The following is a 21,063-nucleotide window of genomic DNA, read 5'->3' as shown; positions in this document are numbered from 1 at the left end:
GACGGCTTCAAAGGAATATGAATGTCAGCCATTTCTCACCCAGCGTGTAATGGAGAGAGGCCCTTCCAACAGGACCAGACAGAGATAGAGGTAGAGACTGGGGGAAGGGAAAGCGGGAGGGGAGACAGCCAGGAATTAACCAATAGAAGGGAGCTTTGCGTTTCTTCTGTGTGTTCAAATTGACCAATAAACTTACAGTTAACGCTGAGGTTCTGTGCCCGTATCAGTTGGTCCTCCACATTTCTCTTTCTCCACACTGCTAATCTTGTTTAGACAGCATCTCAGAAATTAAATGAGAGGTAGAGATAAAGAACGCAGCAGCTCAGCCTAGCCCTCACCTTGACTGTACCGTTCTCTAGAGGGTTATTAACCTACTGACACAGTTGGAGGGACAAAGGAAAGTCTCTGATCCCCTCTTCCCCCACAACTCTGAACAGATTAACATGATTACTCCTGAAACGTAGTTCAGCTCTTTCTCTGCCTCACCTGTCTTGGAAATAACTTCCCATAATGGAAACATTAAATAAATATAGAAGAGTCACGAGACACACGAGAATTAATTATTGGACGAAATAAGCTGTATGTTATAGTGAGAATGGGCCTCTTTAACTTGAAGCTGGTCAGTGTGTCTGAAGAAATTATTAAGATATGTAATAACCAAAGTTTTCCACTCTGTGCATACTTCTGCTTCTCCCCACCCAGTGGTGCTACCAGGGGGAATGTGTTGCGTTTGGTACCTGGCCTCAGAGTGTGGATGGAGGCTGGGGGCCATGGTCCATTTGGGGGGAGTGCAGCAGGACCTGTGGGGGCGGTGTATCCTCCTCCATGAGGCACTGTGACAGCCCAGCGTAAGTAGGCAAAGTAAGCCACAGCAAGCTGAACACACACATCCAGGTCCTTGCCTACAAGTGTGTGTTTGTGTGTAGATGTGCATGTGTATGCGTGGCTGTGCGGATGTGTGTCGTAGTGCGAGTCAAGCTACAGTAATTATACAGCAGTCATGTCTGAAATATTCACAAGGCTAAATGCTTCTTTAGTGGAAAAAGTAAACTGTTAGACCTAAAGTAAAAATATGTTGACTGCTACAGGTAATGACGCTTTTAATTTATGACAAGTGTAAATATTCTGACATGTGGTACAGTGATTTTAATGTTCATTTTAAAATCCTCCACCTGCTTAGAACAAATAATGATTTAGCAGCTCGACAGCCAAATGTAAGGGGTGAATATCTGAGTCACATTTGTCATTATTAAACATATTTAAGAATATTGCTGCATATTTGCTGGACGTGTAAACATCTCTACTGCCCAGAAAACCATTAGTTGTTGTTTTTTTTCTTGCCGTCGAGTCGAGGCTCTAAAATGAAAGTTGAACCGATGTCTCGGGCATTACTGTGACATTGGTTCAAGTAATGTGTTCAACATTGCCTGGATGCCTGGTTAGAATTTCTAGTAAGATAAATTTTACAGTAGGTATGGATAAACAAAGCAACCTTCTGCTTTGAAGTCCCCCAATTACCCTACTGAGCTAAGCAGCTTCAAACCTAATGTGGTAATTGTAATTTTATAATACATTAAATTCACCATTCCTGTAAACAATAGAATTTATATGTACAAAACCATAAATAACTTCAAAATATTGTTGACCGACACAGCCTTTGTTCTGTGTGGAAATAATATCCGTTCATCTATCCTACGTTATTTTCTTTATACATGCTGCCTTTGGGACTCATTTTCAAAAAGCATAATATCTCGTTTCACTACTATGCTGACGACATCCAAATCTACTTCCCCCTGAATCAGGATGTCCAGTCCTCATTAGTGCCTTTGTTCAATTGTCTGCGGGAAGTAAAAGATTGGCTATTACAAAACTCTCTAACTCTAAATGAAATTAAAACAGAAATTATTGTTTTTGACAGTCCCATTCCCCTGGACCAGCTAACTAATACACTGGGGTCCTATGCCAGCCATCTCTCTTATACCGTTAGAAATCTTGGAGTGGTCCTGGACAGCTCACTCAAGTTAGACCAACAAGTTGCCTCAGTTGTGAAAATGAGTTTTTACATCAAATCTCCAAGGCAAAGCCCTATATTCCACATAAAGACCTTGAAAAGCTTATCCATGCCTTCATTACTTCGAGACTAGACTATTGCAATTCTCTGTACATGGGCCTCCAATTCTCTCTCTCATTTTTAAAATCCTTTTGTGTACTTTTAAAATTTTAAATAACCTGGCGCCCAGTTTCCTAACAGACCTTCTCGACGCGTATAGCCCCAAGAGAGCGCTCAGATCCTCTAACCAACTGCTCTTAGTGCAACAAAGGCCGCGACGAAAGACCAGAGGGGACCGAGCTTTTGCAATGGCCGCACCCAAACTCTGGAATATCTTCCTATCGATGTCCGCATGTCAGATTCCATTCAATCGTTTAAATCCCGCTTAAAAACTCAGCTGTTCCATCTAGCGTTTGAAGCAAATTAGTTCGGTCTTCCACCTGGTCTGCAGTTGTGCTGTGTAACTGTAACTATAACTGGTTTTAATTGTTTTTAACTGTTTTTGTTGCTTTTGTTGTAATCTGCTTTGCTACCTTGTGTGAAGCACATTGATGGACACTGTCCTTTTCAAATGTGCTATATAAATAAAATATTGATTGATTGATCTATTGTTCCATTTTTGCTGTACTGTGATCAGTTTTGACCATGGAGATGACGTTGGGGTTTCAACCATGTTTTTGGCTTTGGAATTCCCATTTTTAGCCTCATTATGAATGTTTTTACTGTCACCATTTGGATGTGACCAATAACTTGTGTAACCCCACACCCATTTACTGGCAGTAAGTCGTTAGCTTGGATGATCTCGCTTTCTGATAACGACCAAAATTTTAAAAATGGTCTCAAACTCAGTAGGAGAGTTCTAGGTAGGTCAAGACTTCTATTGAATCAATGAATGAAGTACTTTTGAAGAAATAATTTTACTTAGTAAGGTATAAAAGGTAGGTATAAAAATACAGATTTGGCTTCTGGCTCTAAAAAGTGAAGCCATCACAAAAGTGCCATAAGCCTTCTTTTTTAAGGCCACCACAGGGCTTCCAAAAAAAAGACTCCTGGGCCTGTGGAAGTTTATGGGAAAATGGCCCTCTGCCAGGACCTTTGTAAATATTTGGCTGCTGAGTTTATGAGTCTTAGTCACTTATTTCAGTTCATACTGTAAAAAACAAAACAAAAAAAACCCAGAGTCCTTTTGGCATACTGTCCATGACTAGCGTGGACACCATTGGTTGAAAATTGTTTGGTGGTCCTTCCATTCTGCTGCATACCGAAGATGATGATCGTTGATGGCATGACGTGAACATTGTTCCACACACTTCTTGTTTGTTATGAGTTCACCATCTGGGTACTCGTAGTGCACTGTGCATAAGTGTATTTCACTGTCACTGTGAAACACACTTATGCACTCAAAACAGCGAGTCTAAGTAGAGAAGTGTGCAATATGAGCCATAGTAACTGGCTTTCCAAGGCTCAGCTGAAAGTCTGGATTTCTTCTTTACCATTTTCTAAATTTGAACAACAGTGACAAATGTTATTTGAAATGGGGAAAGAAAGGAATACACCAACGCAACTGTCAGTAACCTGAAATTACCACAAAGACCAATATTAGCTGTTTCAGATAATACTTTGCAGCCATTACAACTGACTGTAAAGGTTCTTAGTCCTTGTTCTTGTGCAGTTTCACGCAGTCTCGGTTAATGTGACATGTGCGTTAAGTTAAGACATAGCTTACTCTTCTTCGAAGATTATGGTGATGCGTAGGTTTACTTTAAAACCTCCCATGTGTCCTCACTAGACAAATCATTGACCAGTGCATCTTTGGCGGGCAAGCAGACATCTGGGATCTTTATCCTTCTTCCATTGTCGCATTCCTTTGTTTTGGAAACTAGGTATTACGTCAAACACGTCATGGGAAGGCAAGAAAAAGAGCCAGGGTGAACCAGAGGGAAGGAAGAAAAAGGGGAGGAGGTGAAGGCACAGGCATAATGTGGAACACCTGTGTAAGGTGATCACTGCTGCTCAGCCATCAGTGCAAAGAGGAGGGAGGCAGAAAAAACACAGCCAGACACAGCCTCTAACACATTCATTACGTACATGGCCTGTCTCACAGGTTTTTTTTTGCAATAAAGTGAAGGGAAGGGAGGCTTCTGAAGGTGAGAAAAAGCAGAGAGATGATAGGGAAAGGAAAAGAAAACCTTCAGAGATGTGGTAGATGTGTAGTGAAGAGTAGAAGAAGGAAAAGCGTGAGTTAAGAGTCATTAGACTTGAAATGTCATGTCACATTTAAGAGCTCTTAGAACAGCTTGGATTGCCTGAATGAATCATTGGCACAGATGCTCAACAAAGCAGCAAATGCTGACACACAGAGACTTTTTTGCGCCTGTTTCATCAGAAAAAAAAATCTCTTATGTACTGTTTGCCCTAAAGATAATCTCTGAGAGGAATTTGTGAATATAATTTACGGCGCTTTATGTGATTTGATGTAAAGAGTCTCTTTTCCCCATCCCTCATTTATTTCTGTTGTGTCTCTCAGCCCATCTGGAGGAGGCAAGTACTGTCTCGGAGAGAGGAAACGATACAGATCCTGTAACACTAACGTGAGTTTCTTCATTTCTTTGCCTCCCTCTTTCATTTTCTGCCAAGTAGCATGCGAGCAACTTAAAAAAAATGTTGGATCACCTCTTTGCTCTTCCACAGCTCTCCTCCAGAACATGTTATCTTAGAAAAGGGCTTTACAGGCTGCACACTAGCACACAGCATCACGTTGCCTTTAAGCTTTCTGACATATTTTCTCCTGGAACGTAGGACAGACAATGATAAAAATGAACAGACAGAGATTCAATATTCCCCTGGTGACTTTGGGTTTATTCGCGCCCTCTGTCATTTTATAGTTCATTTATTGTTTGTGACATTTCACTTGAGTCAAACGATGATGACAGTTCAGGGTGTATTTCATAAGAAGCAAGCTTTTTTTTTTTTTGAGGTCTGGAGCAATGTTTTATCCAAATATTTGACATGGCTGCAAGTTAAGATCTCTGTTCAACTATTTCTAGGTGGCCTTTTTCACTAGGTGAAAATTGAAATAGTTAGGGCCTTAGTAGACATTTAACCACAAGTCTTAAAAATAACAGTTCTGAGCAAGCACTGAGTGTTTTCTTTGGAAAACAAGCAATGTCCCTAACCACTATTTCATCACACTAACCACACCTTGTCCAAAGAAGCATGTGTGTGTGAGAGAGCATGCCAAATGTAGATACAATGACAAATACTCACAAATTATCCTCAAAAGTATATAAATGGGTGGGCCAAGTTTCATGGCAGACAGCCTATTTATTCAAAACAGTTAAACTGGTAGTAGCAGTCCTTGGAAAAAGGTCTGATGACTGCCAGAGTCATTAGGATCTTTTCTCTTTAGCATAGTTAAAAAACATATGTCTTAATCATAATCTGTGCTTATGCCATACATGTTGAGATATTTCATTACCTAAATTAAAACTGGTGGTGCTGGTGATATCAGATGGTCCCCCAAATCACTAGAATTCATCCTGTGATTACCATGCATACCTTCAGTATAAAGGTTTTATCACAGTAATTATTGCAATATTCCACCAAACTGGTGGACTACCAAGAGCATGCCAATCATAGAGCCATCCCACTAGCATCTAACTTAACGTGTTATCTCTAAGGACAGTTAAATTAGTATTTCCTTGACTGGTTGCGATAGCTGCTGGAGGCAGCTGCTGTAAAATAGATTGCTAATCCCAATCATCCACGCCTAAAGACTTGTCAGTGACCCCGATGATAACCAGAAGTTACCAATTTACCAGTTGGCAAGTGATTGTAGGAGGTTGCTTAACACTTGGCAACAGTGGGAAGAAAAAAGACTCTTTTAACAGGAAGAAACCTTTGAGATTAATAATAATAACTTTGTTTTAACATTCTATAGGAATCCATTTATTTTGCATAATATTTCACAATTTTATTTTTGTGCTAATTCTGTTACCTTTTATTATTTATATTTTGTCTTCTTATCTGACTTCTTTTGTTGTCTTTTTCACTTTAAGTTTTAATGTGCATTAGCCTCTGAATTCAATCTTTATTTCTCATTTTTGGTCAAGCACTGGTAGAGCACTGACATTTAATTTGATTTGTTTATAAAGCCCACTACAAATACCACATTTTGTTTTATATTAAGCTCCTCAAGAGGCACAGACGATACCTTTTTAAGAACTTTAATTTTTAAAGTCAAGATAATGAAGGGAAAGTGTCAAGCATTTAAGCAACTGGACTCGAGTTGCTTAAATGATAGGACTTTTCTCCCTTTTTGTGCCTTCTGTTCTATTATTATTTTAATCAGTTGATAATCAACAAGTTAAACATTGATGAAAACCCAACATTATTAAAGTGAGCTTTTCTTTTGTTCCAACAGACGTTAGCACATGTAAATCTCATTTGGTACTGTGTTTTCATTTCAACACACACTTGCAATAATATTATTCTGTCTCCTCTGACTGGATCTGCATGTTTGATGTGCAAGTTTAAAGCGGCTAAATTGGCAAAACACTTGAATGGTAATGAAAGTGGCCTATCCTCCCTATGCATGTGAAATACAGCTTTGACCCGAGAGCCTTTATTTGTACCGAGGGAGAGTGTTTTGCGGTTCCTAAGGACCTTTTCACACACAGAACACAATGCCAAGAAACACATCTTCTTTAGTCTGTAGAAAAATTAAATGTGACATTGTTAATAAAGTAGGGATTTTAGAAAATAAAATGAGCAGATAATTAATTTACTCAAAAGGCAGCAGCACTCAAACCTACATATAGACTCTGTAAAAGATGAATGTACCCCTCTTGATGTGATTGGTTTATCAAGTCCTGTTTTAAAGCTTGATTTTAGCAATTTGGCTTATCAGAAGTCGAAGGAGATTGGAGGGCTAAAGTGTTAGCTGTTATCAGAGGTTCGGTTTAGGAATTTGAATTTGTTGAGGTGGAGAGTACCAGACCTGTGGGCTTGTTGGTACTAACCTGTGTAGTCACTCCCCAGACGAATTTCAATGCAGTGCAGATGGTGCTGGTTAAATGATAAAATATTGACATGAACCGATTACGTGGCAGATCACACAGTTATTATATTGACAAACTGCTGGAGATCACTCTTACTGACCTTAATTCCAAAGGTCATTGGCACCAGTCTAATGTGAACTGGGATAAGACATTCGATAAGCTTGGTCCTTTGTATTCACATTCAGTTTCACTGTTGTTTGCAGGCCTGCCCTGCAGGATCTCGTGATTTCCGAGAGAAGCAGTGCGCTGATTTTGACAACTCCCCTTTCCGTGGGAAGTACTACAACTGGAAGCCTTACACTGGGGGTGAGTTCAGGACTAGTTGTGATCAGTTGTTTGTATAATACATCCATGGTTTCAAAGTATTACTGTATAACATGAACGATTAATTACTATATAGGCAATAGTGTCTGGATGAAGTTTGATCAGAGTTAAATTCACTCCCACTCAATTCTTATTAAATAATTAATAATTACTTACTCTCAGTTTGAACTTGCTAAGAGTTGAAGCTGTTGTTCTGTCAAAACTCTCTAAGAGCTGAGCTGTAAAGCCTCCCTATCATCCCTTTTGTGTCTCAAATGACAGTTTGCAGGCTAGTCTGTTTTCTGGACCCATCTCGGGCTTTTTTCCCCTCTCTGGATCAACAGTTTTTTATTGAGCCAATACCAGTGGAAGGACTGTTGTATTGTCATAGGTACTGGCAGGAGTGTCTCTCCTTGAAGTCTGCAGATCAAGGAAAATATTCACTTAACTAAGACCACAAATATCTCAGAGAAAAGTGATAAAGTTTGAAGCATGTAAACACAGCTTTTGTTTTCTCTCAGAGATGTGAGAGCTTAAGTCTGTTTTGTCAAATCCATCACCTCTCTTATAGCGCTCCGTGGGCTGAGGCGTCATGTAAAAACAGGAGATAACCTACACGTGGATGTCAGTGTAATTGTTTTTGGCAAGCAGCGCTGTCTCTGTTGTTGTCAATGTTACAGTGACGTCAAGTTTTGGTTTTTTTTAGATCTGAGCACCGCTGAATTTCCCCCCCTCATGATTATTACTGTCAACAAGTTAAGAGAAGATCCCAGAGCTGGCTGCAAGTCCTGGAATAGCATCGGTATTTGCTGGTCTCTGTGTTGTTAGGGTTCTGTCAGGGGCCATGTCACGCTGTCTGTTCCCTGTGTGAAACTGAACTTTAGGTAATGATGTAATGACCTGCTCGGTTTTCGTACATGCTGTGTAACCCAGGTGGTGTGAAGCCCTGTGCGCTGAACTGCTTGGCAGAAGGCTATAACTTCTACACTGAGCGGTCTCCTGCTGTCATAGATGGCACCCAATGTCAGGCTGACTCGCTGGACATTTGCATCAATGGAGAGTGTAAGGTAAGGGAGCCAAAACCACATCTTCAAACACTTCTTGTGTTTTACAAATGTATTTTTGATTCTCATTATTGAAGGATATGCAGTTGTTACAACAAACTGTTGTTGCTCCTGGCACTGGATGTATTAAATATTAAATATCTTTATATTTACCTAACCGCATCAGTGAGGGTCATGCATGAAAAATCAACCAGTGCCTCCAACTTGACTGCCTTACAATCAGCTGTTTGTTTGTTTGTTTTTTTCTTTGCACATGACAAAAACTAAGATTGTGGCTTTGGCTTATGAGTTTATTTAAACATAAAAAATAGAGCTTAAAAGTTGTTTTCAGTCCAGGAAATTTCATGTGGCTAGTTTGAGGAAATATTGATGTAACTATGAGGAAGCTATGAGGAATCAACAATGCAGGGTAAAAAAGCCTTCTTGCTGTGAGGTGACAGCTCTAACCACCGCTCCAGCATGCCTTGTAATTATTGGACTTATTGTGTCTATTGTGTTTTTCAGTTAACTACATAATCAAACAACTGTTCTCTTAATAGTTTTTTGAGTAAGTAATTTTTGAGGAAAAACGTTAAGCACTAGGTTTATTATCTAGTTAATTAGAAGTTATTACTTTTTTGTCTTATGTGATTATGAAAATAGTTGTTTTTTTTTTATTTGTTGATATTCTGTAGACCACTGACTTAAAGATTAATTAGCAAAACCAAGTTGTTAGCCGCAAGCATGCTGTAGTTGCACACCGTTTTGTAATTCAGTGACATTCTGAAGCCTCTGTTTTTTTAAAGTAGGAATTTTCTCGTAACAAATGGTTAACAGGTTTGCATTTACATGCAGTAAAGCCTTAGGCTAATCAGTTTCCCAGCTTGGTAGAATTGATCAGCCTTACAGCATTCACTTTACTATTTCTTCTGTAATTAGCTAGCTTGTCAGCATGCAGTTACTGTAGAAGTCCGTGTCTGTTTAGTTTTGCATTTACTCAGAATGCATGTTTCTGTGCAGACCACAGTACAACTGGGCGGGCTGAAATTTATTGAGAACGTAAAGTGATACACAAGCCTGATTAAAATATGCAAAAGCCCATATTTGGCCGGCATTAAATTTCAAATATATGCCTTAAAGGGAGGGGAATAAAAAAAAGAATTATTTAGCCCTCTACTGCATGACTTTTTAATTTTTGGGGAAAAAAATATTTCTCCCTATTTTGGGGGAGCTTTGGGGTCCCTATGTCTGTGAAGGTTCTCAGTCATCCAGGTCATCGTAGTCAAAGGAGCTTGCAAAGAAAAGCGTCTGGACTTCTTTAAGTTACTTGAAGACGTTTCACCTCTCATCCGAGAAGCTTCTTCAGTTCTAAGGTCAAATGGTGGAGAGTCCCAGATATAAACCTAGTGGGAGTATCCCCCCACAGAGGGACAAAAGGACCCACACCCAGTTTCACACCTTGGCTCAGACGATTAGAGGATCATCAGGGGGTCCTTTTGTCCCTCTGTGGGGGGTTACTCCCACTGAAGAAGCTTCTCGGATGAGAGATGAAACATCTTCAAGTAACTTAAAGAAGTCCAGACGCTTTTCTTTGCAAGCTCCTTTGACTTTGGGGTCCCTAATAATATATCAATCATAAAATTTGAAACCCTGCCCCCCCCAAACAGATATTGGTTTGTTGCTTCAAGGCAACACTGTGCGACAAGGGTAGTCAAACACAAAGTTATTCTATAATAAGTTTTATTAGTACAACAAGGATGAAAAAATAAATAAACAACAAATAAACAATATAAACATTTCACAGAACAATAAAACACCAAAATACATCCAACAGTTGACCCTAACCCCGTACACACACACACACACGCGCGCGTTGTGTTTCCATCACTTTTGGGGACATTACATTAACTAACATTCATTTCCTGGAGACTTATCCTGACCCTACCCATCACAAGTCCCTGCCTGAACCTAACCGTAACCCTGACCTTATCCTAAACCTAACCTTACCCTAACCCTGACTCAAGCCTTCACCCTAAAATTTAATGATTTGCCTTGCAATTTGTCCCCATAAAGTTGGCGAGACCTCTCAATGTGAGTGTGTAAACAAATTTGTGTCCCCACACAATAAGTAATACACACACACACACACACACACACACACACACACACACACACACACACACACACACACACACACACACACAATTACTTTACCAACTGACCCCTGAGCTCCTAAGTGTCCCTCAAACCTTATTCAGCGATCCACTCCTCTACTTCACAGTCGCTCCATAATAGCTCACTGTCCTCACTTTCTGATTATTAACTCGAAATTTGGAGAAACATAACTTGAAATTTTGAGTTACTTGAAATTTCGAGTTAGCTCTGCCATAGGGCTGTGCGATATGACCAAAATCTCATATCCCGATATGAGATATCTATCGTCCGATAACGATATAAATCACAAAATTTTTGCATTTTCTGTAAATTCTGTGAATCTCTGGCAGCTCGACTTGCGTGAAGTGTTTCCAGCTGAGCGTCGTGTACCTGGAGTCGAGTGTTTTAACCGATGCATGAAACTATACATTTTTAGACATGAGTTGTGAGTATTTATTACACGGCGTGCTGCGGGGAAAAGCCTGTTCTAACGTTTGAGTCTAAGGTTTATTTTTTAGCACTTGACGGCTCTTTTTTGCTTCTCATCTGTAAATACTCTGAATCATGTGAAAGAGTATGCAGAGTATTCTGTAAAGTCTCAACAGGATCTTGAGCTTTATTGTGAAAGGTTTATGTAGAAAATAAACAAGTGGACACACGATGGTTTTACTGTCATTGTTGCTAATGACAACGCATAAAAACAGGCGCTTGTCCGTCTGTAGTGTGTTTATATTAAATGTAAGACAAAGAGAGAACTTAGAAATTAATATAGCCACTACAGTGACCATCAAAACGATGAAAAAATGTTGCCGTAAACAGTTTATTTTGCGTCACCACGAAACAAACGATAGCGTAAAATGAAACGATAGACGTTTTTATATCGTCATCCGATATATATCGTTATATCGAACAGCCCTACTCTGCCAATCAGTAATCTACGTGAATGAGGTCACTTTCTTGTTACCCGGAAGCATATGGCGCAGAGTAGTGCGCACTCAAAACCGGATCGCATCAAATGGGCGCTTTTGCTAGTATGTTTGCTGATAGTAACGCCATGTGATTCGGCTAATAACACAAGGATTTCATCATTTCTGAAGCCACGCTGAAAATACTCAGCAATCTGTGCATTCATGACTGGATGTAATACCGGTAGCTTAGCTGTAGCATTTGCACCTGAGGGTACAACTCTGAGTAGCTCCTGATGCATTCATGTTAATGAGACATGTTATGTAAAGTGTGTGTTATGTAAAGTGAGTGCTCAAGTAGAGTAGAAAAGTGCTATAGAAAACCAGTCCATTTGCCATTAAGGATGAAATGATGAGACTGCGCCTACGCCTATTAGATAAATAAGGATTATGTACTGTGAATCATGAGGAGTTACTCTAGTAGCATCAAAGAATCAAAACAAGGAGATAGAAATGTTTTTAATATGTCCCCTTTAAAGGTTGCAGTTTGGCAAGCTTTGAGGTCCATGGTAAAGCAGCAGATATGAACTAATAAGTTGTCAGGGAGGATTTCAAGTGAGTGTAAATGTAGAAGGAGGACTTGAGGGTTTTTTTTGGCTGCACAAGTAGTTGACCTCGAAGGGGGCACAAACTCAGAATGTTTTCACTGTGCCTCATAGCTAATCTGGCTAAACTGTACATTTCTTTAATTGTTGCGGAAAGCTTCTGGCTTGTGTTTCAAGACTTTTTGGATGTACGTTTAATGGAATTATGGCAAGAGCTATAAAAATAAAACTCAAGTTTTATTGAACTGTAGAAAGAGTTTGAGACCCAGTGATGTTTAAATCTAGAAAGACTGACTCTAAACATTACCATTACTTCATGTTGTAGTCAAGAATGAGCTTTTACCTTTCAATTTGATTTTACATTCAGAGCTTTTCATTGCAATTCTAATATTTGTAGTCATACATAAATATGAGACGACTTCTGCTCGATGAAGGCAAATCAGGTAAATTACCAGAAAAAGAAATGTTTGTTTCACGCTAATGCTGATGCTGATTTGCAATAATAACATAAAATAAAACACTGTGCTATAGCACCGTCCTTTGTGGGTGTTTAACCCTGACATTTTATCAAGTTCCTGTTAAAATGACATTTTATCTCTTAGCTTAGTAAGAGTTTGCTCAGCATGTGAGCCAGTTTTTATCTATAACAACTCTGCTAGTGAGATACTGACTGCGTAAACAAAAGAGCCTAAACCGCACCATTCTCCAGTGAAGAACAATCCGGTCTTTGACTGTGGCTGATTGTGATCGAATGACTGCTGAATAGCTCTTTTTGCTTCTTATCAGTACTCTGCAGCCTCCACCAGAATTGTTTTGTGGTAAATAAAACACAAAAATCATTGTTTTGTTTTTTTTATTGAACAATGATTATATATATATATATATATATTTGAAAAGGCTGATTTAATAACAAGGAAAATAACATTTTATCTTTCAATAAAATGTTATTTGGGTTGGCAGTTGATGCTGTCTTTGTTTTCCTGACTGTAAATCATTTTGTGTAGTGAGTGTGTATTTTCTGAGATGCAGCTGAAATAACTTTTTGGTTGCTCACTTTAAAGTATTTGCTTTGATTTCCACCTGACCGATACAACTGGATCCCTGTTTGGCATAAAAGCACAGCGTCTTTGCCCACAACCTTACTGCGAGTCTAATATTAAAAACACAACATGATGTGTGCTTTAATAGCAAGAAAACTCAGAAGAGGTGGAATATTCCTCACTGAAGGAGTATTGTGGGTTTTCTGAATCCGGCTTGTCGTTTTATTTCAGGGGCTGGCTCTCTGTGGGTTTACTGTAACACTGTGATAAATCTCTGGAACACTGTCTGCCTGGAAAGATCTCAGAAACACTCAAAACTGCTATGCTGTGCACATGTGGTGGGAGAGAGAGAGAAAGGGAGGAGGAACGATTACGAATAACATTGGAGATTGTGACAGAGTAAAAAAAGAACCTAGGAAACCCACAGGACAACTGTAAGGATCAATGACAACGAAATCCGTCTGTAGTCATCAGGTTTTGTGTCACTGCTGCTCTCAAACCCTGGTCAGCTGATATTTTACCCTCTTTTTAATCAACATAAATGTCCAATAACTCATCTGTGGATGTTATTTCAATAATTGCAGTGGGTTTCTCATCTCAAGCTGGCAGATCAGGTGTTCCTCCACCCGCTTTCCTCTTTTCCTCCTTCCTTTTTTCCAAATCAACTTGAATGTCAAAATTTTTCCCTCTTTAGTTGTCTGTGTCTCATGGGACACAACATTGACTGTCTTAGTTATTGTAGCCTGAGCTCCTTTTTTTTTTTTTTTTTTGTAACTGTCGACTCTCCTGAGGAAACACTTTGGAAAGCTACGCCTTCTCTGGCTTCCTCCTCGGAAGCTTAATTACCGGTATTTTAGTTTCTTTAGTTTCAGTCATAAACTCTCCTCCCTTTTTTTTTTTTTTTTTTTTTTTTTTTTTTTTTTTTTTTTTTGGAGTAGGCTTCGCTCTTAGAACAGCTTATCTCAAGATCAATGTATTTTCTTATATAGAGTAATCAAGGCGTGACATACTATAGATGGCAGATGATGGGCAGCTCTGCCTCAGGCATTGATAGGCATTGATTAAAGCTGTGTGTGAATAGATGAATGACACGTGTTAGTAAAAGGTGCTTTGAGGGAAAAAAAAAAGGGCTTTGAGTGCTCGGAAAGTGCTATGTCTGCAAGCCTGCCGAATTTAGAGTGATTCTAATTCCCTAACATCACACAAACAAGTAGTAATCTTGCTTGTGCATGTGTGCAAGTTAAGAGCATTTCTACACATATACAATATTCACCACTGCATGATAGTTGCAGCGATTTACTGAAATGTGCAAATAAATGGAAATACAGTATGTAAGGCACAAACAGAGTTTGTACAGTTCAAGGAGTATTTGGGGAATACCACCTTTATTCTTCAACACAGCCTGAACCTTGCTGTAGACATTTGTACGTCTCTCCTGGCTTCCTCTGTAAATATCGATTTGAACCGAAGAAATGTAAATTTGGATTCAATACTCCATAGGGCCCACTTTCACAGATTTTCAGACCAGTTCTTGTGTAATTTAGCATACCTTAGCATTTTCACAATGTTTCACTTCCTCAACAATAGCTTATTGAGAGCCACTATTTCCAGTGACGCTTTGGCAAACAGTAGATGGGTCAGCTGAACGGCCAGATGTATCTCTCAGGTGCTGTTAGAAATAAATCAACAAAGATGTGATGTCTTTGTTAGATTTTTTTTCCTGTTTCTTAAGGGCATGACTTTCAGATAATGCTCATCTACTGTAGACATTCTTTTTTTAATCCGCAATATGAGTGAACTGATGCACTGACACATAATTACAGTTACTAATGTAAACTTTAGGCTACCACACTAACACAAAATCACTAAGCTAACACCCTTCAGAGTTCTTCGCTAATAGCTTTGTCTTTTTGTCTTTGCAAATGTTCTGCCAGCACGAGTGGATTCTTTCTGATGTGGACAGTTTGCACTTTATGGCTTTATCCTTGTGTGTAACAAAAATGAAAGTAATTTTCATAAAGCTGTCAGTGCTCTCAGTTCTCTAAGTTTAAGTGCTGCATTCACATTTTTATGGAAGTAAATGTACGTGTAAAATGTAAAATTGATGTTCTCATGTAAAGTATTAGCAGTAAGCCTGCAGTTCTTTGCATAATACTGAAATGCTTTAGAACTAACCATCAACAGACAGTACTACTGGCACTGTAGCCCTTAAAGGCCTTTAAATAATAGTAAAAAAAAAAAAAGACATAATGAAAACCTTAAGTCAAAACCTACTGAACACCAGCAGTCCTTCTGTGAAGCTCCAAGGCATTTCCAATCAAGCAATGAAGCAATCACTGCAAATTGAGCACAGATAAAAAAAAAATTAATGGGGTCCATAAGGACTCCATATAAAAAGTTATTTGGAGCCAACACATTTTATATCTGTTAGACTGGCTAGTTTCAGACTCTGAATCTGGTAGCTTAATAAGCTTCTCTCTGATAGAAAAAAAGTTACAGCTATTAATGCTAACTTGACTAGGATTGGGACACTGAGTAAAATGAATATAAACAGTCCATTTTAAATTATCTTTGGCCCAGAGAAGACAATAGCCCTTCTAGCTCATGTTCACATATGGATGATAGAGCTTTAACCTGCGTTTGTAGACGGCACTGCAAACTATGTTAACAGACAATGATTTCTGGATTTAATTTCTATATCAGAATCAGGTTTTTAATGTAGTGCTGCCTGAAGGCCAAAGATCGCAGCAGTCCAGTACTGACTTGTCCCTTGCACACAGAGATTTCTGCAGATTCTCTGCGACTTTTGATGATTTAGCTAGTCTTAGCAATTTTATGTTGAAGAGCATTATTCTTAAATTGTTCCACAATTTGTCAACATAACTTTTTGTAGATTGGGGAATCTCTGCCTATCTTTACTTTTGAGTAAGACTAAGATGCTCTTTTTATAAGTATTCATGTTACTGACCAGTTACCAATTAACCTCATTAGTCACGAAGTGCTTCTCCAGCTGTTTCCTTTTAGTTCCACTTTTTTTCCTTCCCTTCATTGCTCCCTTCCCAACTTTGAGATGTATTATTGCCATCAAATTTAAAATGAACTAATATTTTTCATGAACTAGTAGAATGTCTCAGTTTAAATATTTGATGAGTTGTTTTTTTTTATGTTCTACTGTGAAAAAAAATATAGGTTTATAAGATTTGTAAGTCATTGCATTAAATATCTATTTACATTTTTTAGAATTGGATTTGTCAAAAGTATTTTGACGGATTTTGGCAGATTTTCAATGTAAAGAATGAAGATTTATACTCAGTATACAGGCACTGTGTGTCCACTGAAGCTCCCTAAAAATAAGGACTACTCTTTGCATGGGCCTATGTGAATACTGTATAAATAAAGTACGGCATTGTATTCTGAGGACTTCCTTCAGGAACAAACAAATTCTTTCCAAAAAACTCCCCCACAGTGAACATGTCAGTCATGTCTTACTATTTCTTTTAAAGGGAAGGTTTTATTGGCTTTTAAGCAATCGTTTGACATTTGGGGACATTTCTTTGTTTGCCTTTTTCTTAAGTGTTAAATGCTGACGTTTGATGCTACCCTTATGATGTTACTGTACAATGATACTGTACAGCTGGTGGCTAATTAGCTGAGCCAAGCATGAAGCCTGGAAACAAAAAGAAACAACGCTGGATGTGTAATAACTAATGAAAATATTCCTACTACAGTCACACAGTAGTGCTTTGTAGTTTGGTAAATAACACATTAAATCTGGTTGGTTTAACCTTTACATAATGCTTGCAAAACAATATTTTTACACCACTTTTTGGAGCTTAAATAAACAGTATAGCTTTATCAAATTAACTTTAAGGACAGTGTTTAGTGTATTTTGTTACCTTTGAACAGAGCTGGATAAACAGACTCCGGACTAGTGTAGTGCACCTAACTATGATTTAATTATTACCTGACACAATAAACTATTATTTCCCTTCATGATATAGTTTAGCACATAGCTATATTTCACTAAAGGTTGAACTATTTTTTTTAAGACATAAAGCCTGTTTTCTGGAATGTAACCAGTTGATCTTTGAAAAAACTTTTTTAAATGTAAAATAGTACAAAATAAAGCAAACATTTAACCATTTTTCTAGTTTTCATTTAAAACGATGCTGATTCTCAATCTCTAACTTTGTTCAACTTCAAAAGCATGTTGGCTGTGACAACATACTGGGCTCAGATGCCAAAGAAGACCGATGCCGTGTGTGTGGAGGGGATGGCAGCACCTGCGAGGCCACAGAAGGACTCTTTAACAAGTCTCTACCCAGAGGAGGTAAAACATATCTGATTCCAGAAAGTGTTCTTTAGTCTGTTTAAGCTGTTAAAATTAATCACACTGAGAAAAGTAAAAAAAAATAAAAAAAAATAAATTTAAAAAAAATTGGTGATTGATGTGACTGTTACTGCATGCAAACACACAATATGGGAGTCACTGTATGTTTCTATACAGCAAAATGCAGTCGTATCTTGGTACGATTAAAGGACCATGCCAACTGTGCATTGTCTGCTAGACTCATTACCCAGATGTTATCAACCCCCATTAAGTGTAATAGGTGTGATGAAAAAGTGGTATGCAAGATTAAGTTCAATCGAATATACACCCATAAAGTAAATGATTAATTTATAATTTAACTTTCATTATGGTTGCATATTTATATGCATTAATTATTTCAATAACATGTTCTTGACAAAAATGCATGCAATGACTGAAAAGATGCGTTTTTAGGCTGGACTAAGTCACATGGCTTAAAATTAATTAGCCTCAGATACATTTACACAGTTATTTTTGTTGAACCTCTAGGTCTCTAAGAGCAATAAACTTCAAACCTTAATGAGTCAAATGGTGTGTTATAATATTGATACTGTAAACATCACAATTTGTTGATATCAAAAATGGGTAAGTGGTATTTTATATGTTGTGAAATTAAAATGATAGCATTCTTTTACAAGGTGTTATACACAAGAAAAAACTGGGATCATTATGTCATCATAAATGTACGTGTGTGCCAGTTTTGGTGGCTCAATTACTATTTGTCAAGGAGCAATTTTGGACAAACAGCGAGGTTCCACAAAACTAAGTTCCACAGAATTCAGCTTTTACTCTTAAAGTTGTTTAATTTTCATTTATTTAATTAAATCTGGTCATATTTAATCAAAATTAGCTATTGTTAGCTATTGTTTCAACATATCAGCCAACAAAACAAGAATATGGAATATTCATTGGATGATTGTGTAGCTACAAACTTTTACCTTAACCAGCAGATCACTTCTGTCTCTATTGATTTTACAGTAAGTTACTGAAAGGGGGCAAAATGCAGTTTATACATGTAGAATATGCAGAAATGTCTAACCACCTGTGACAAATTTAAAGTCAGTGGAGATTGTCCAAATGCCAAAACATCCTTCACGTAACAAAAATAATCTTTCATCACCATGTGATTTTTTTTTTTTAAATTGTTTTTTAACATGGCAAATGTTTTGAGCCACCTAAAATTATGATGACACATCTAAATGCAATACTTTTCTCATTAATCAGTGAAGGAATGGAGTGAAGGAGTCACTAGCAGAGAAAGGGACTTGGTGCTGGTTGTGGTCTGAGGTAGTCTATAGTGAGCAAAAGAGAAAACATATTTCTCCTTCTATGGTATGGCTAGTAAACCATCTAAAAATAGTGTGTGTGTGTGTGTGTGTGTGTGTGTGTGTGTGTGTGTGTGTGTGTGTGTGTGTGTGTGTGTGTGTGTGTGTGCATAAGTGTTAAAAAAAGGAGAGTGTTTCATACTACTGGAAGATTGCTTTGTCCATTTTGGATGATTTGGAATTTATTCTATAGATGTACTCCTACGTTGTATGATATGTAACTCTGTGTGTTCTCTGTGTTGTAAAACATGTCAGATAGGAATGAGAACTTCGGTTGTTTCAGTGGGAGGAACACTATCTTAACGATATTAGTTCTTGTCTTCCAGGCTACATGGAGGTGGTTCAAATCCCAAAAGGTTCTGTTCACATAGAAATCAAAGAAGTGACTATGTCAAAGAACTACATCGGTAAGTAACACCCTTGAAATGATAAAGACACATGTATAGAATTATTTTATTAGATTTTTATTACCTGCAGTGATAGAAGTGTAAGGTGTTGAGACTTTGGTCCTAATAAATGCTGGATAGCCCACTGATTTCATGACCAATTGGCTTCTCTTGCAGGCACCATAAGCCTGACATTTCTGATTCTAAGTTAAGTATATTTAACTGAAACTATATTTTTAAATATATTTAAAAATCCTCATGCCTTCAAAAGATTGGCATTTGAGGAAAATGCATATAGAGTGATTAAATTGACTGGTGTGAAATTTCTTAAAATTGCCCATGCTGTCCACTTTAGTTTGTCCTTGTATCTGCAATGACAAGCAGCTGTATTTTGCCTTATGTACTAATTTCTCCATGTTAGCTAGAACTGTGACTGTTCATCTGTTTTATCAACGAGATAAAAGGAAACACTATTACCTACATTTGCAAAGGTATAATTTACATGTGGATCTGGATTGCTTTTGTTGAAATTAAGAGAAAGGTGGTTTACGGGATGTAGATTCCAACAATCTTCTGAAATAGTCTAGCTAATGATCATAAGTAGACTGGTAACCAGGGCTGGACTGGGACAAAAAAATCAGCCCGGGCATTTTGACTAGAGACTGGCCCACCAGGTATTATAGGAAAAACCATAAAGCCTTTCAATGAAAACAAACGCTGTTGTGACAGTGATGTACACTGTCTTGTTGGTATACAGTGGCTTGCAAAAGTATTCGGCCCCCTTGAACTTTCCCACATTTTGTCACATTACAGCCACAAACATGAATCAATTTTATTGGAATTCCACGTGAAAGACCAATACGAAGCGGTGTACACGTGAGAAGTGGAATGAAAATCATACATGATTCCAAACATTTTTTACAAATAACTGAAAAGTGGGGTGTGTGTAATTATTCAGCCCCCTGAGTCAATACTTTGTAGAACCACCTTTTGCTGCAATTACAGCTGCCAGTCTTTTAGGGTTTGTCTCTACCAGCTTTGCACATGTAGAGACTGAAATCTTTGCCCATTCTTCTTTGCAAAACAGCTCCAGCTCAGCCAGATTAGATGGACAGCGTTTGTGAACAGCAGTTTTCAGATCTTGCCACAGATTCTCGATTGGATTTAGATCTGGACTTTGACTGGGCCATTCTAACACACGGACATGTTTTGTTTTAAATCATTCCATTGTTGTCCTGGATTTATGTTTAGGGTCGTTGTCCTGCTGGAAGGTGAACCTCCGCCCCAGTCTCAAGTCTTTTGCACTCCAAGAGGTTTTCTTCCAAGATTGCTCTGTATTTGGCTCCATCTATTTTCCCATCAACTCTGACCAGCTTCCCTGTCCCTGCTGAAGAGAAGCACCCCCAGAGCATGATGATGCTGCCACCACCATATTTGACAGTGGGGATGGTGTGTTCAGAGTGATGTGCAGTGTTAGTTTTCCGCCACACATAGCGTTTTGCATTTTGGACAAAAAGTTCCATTTTGGTCTCATCTGACCAGAGCACCTTCTTCCACATGTTTGCTGTGTCCCCCACATGGCTTGTGGCAAACTGCAAACGGGACTTCTTATGGTTTTCTGTTAACAATGGCTTTCTTCTTGCCACTCTTCCATAAAGGCCAACTTTGTGCAGTGCATGACTAATAGTTGTCCTATGGACAGATTCCCCCACCTGAGCTGTAGATCTCTGCAGCTCGTCCAGAGTCACCATGGGCCTCTTGGCTGCATTTCTGATCAGCGCTCTCCTTGTTCGGCCTGTGAGTTTAGGTGGACGGCCTTGTCT

General features: G+C 38.4%; 1 protein-coding gene across 4 annotated transcripts in view; it reads left to right on the top strand.

Annotated features, from left to right (window-relative positions):
* Positions 1-21,063, top strand: part of adamts6 (ADAM metallopeptidase with thrombospondin type 1 motif, 6) — an 80,430-nt gene that overhangs the window by 35,709 nt on the left and 23,658 nt on the right. For all 4 annotated transcript variants that reach the window (XM_085414473.1, XM_085414470.1, XM_085414471.1 and 1 more), the window contains 6 exons: positions 703-848; positions 4,578-4,641; positions 7,314-7,416; positions 8,347-8,480; positions 17,367-17,490; positions 19,181-19,261. In XM_085414473.1, the coding sequence (XP_085270599.1) occupies positions 703-848; positions 4,578-4,641; positions 7,314-7,416; positions 8,347-8,480; positions 17,367-17,490; positions 19,181-19,261 (652 nt within the window). The remainder of the gene's footprint in view (positions 1-702; positions 849-4,577; positions 4,642-7,313; positions 7,417-8,346; positions 8,481-17,366; positions 17,491-19,180; positions 19,262-21,063) is intronic.

This window comes from Rhamphochromis longiceps, linkage group LG7 (assembly GCF_057381845.1).
Source record: "Rhamphochromis longiceps isolate RC_006_pf linkage group LG7, R_longiceps_female_GT1.1, whole genome shotgun sequence".
NCBI classification, from domain to species: Eukaryota; Metazoa; Chordata; class Actinopteri; order Cichliformes; family Cichlidae; genus Rhamphochromis; species Rhamphochromis longiceps.
This window is presented reverse-complemented; position numbering and strand designations above follow the sequence as displayed.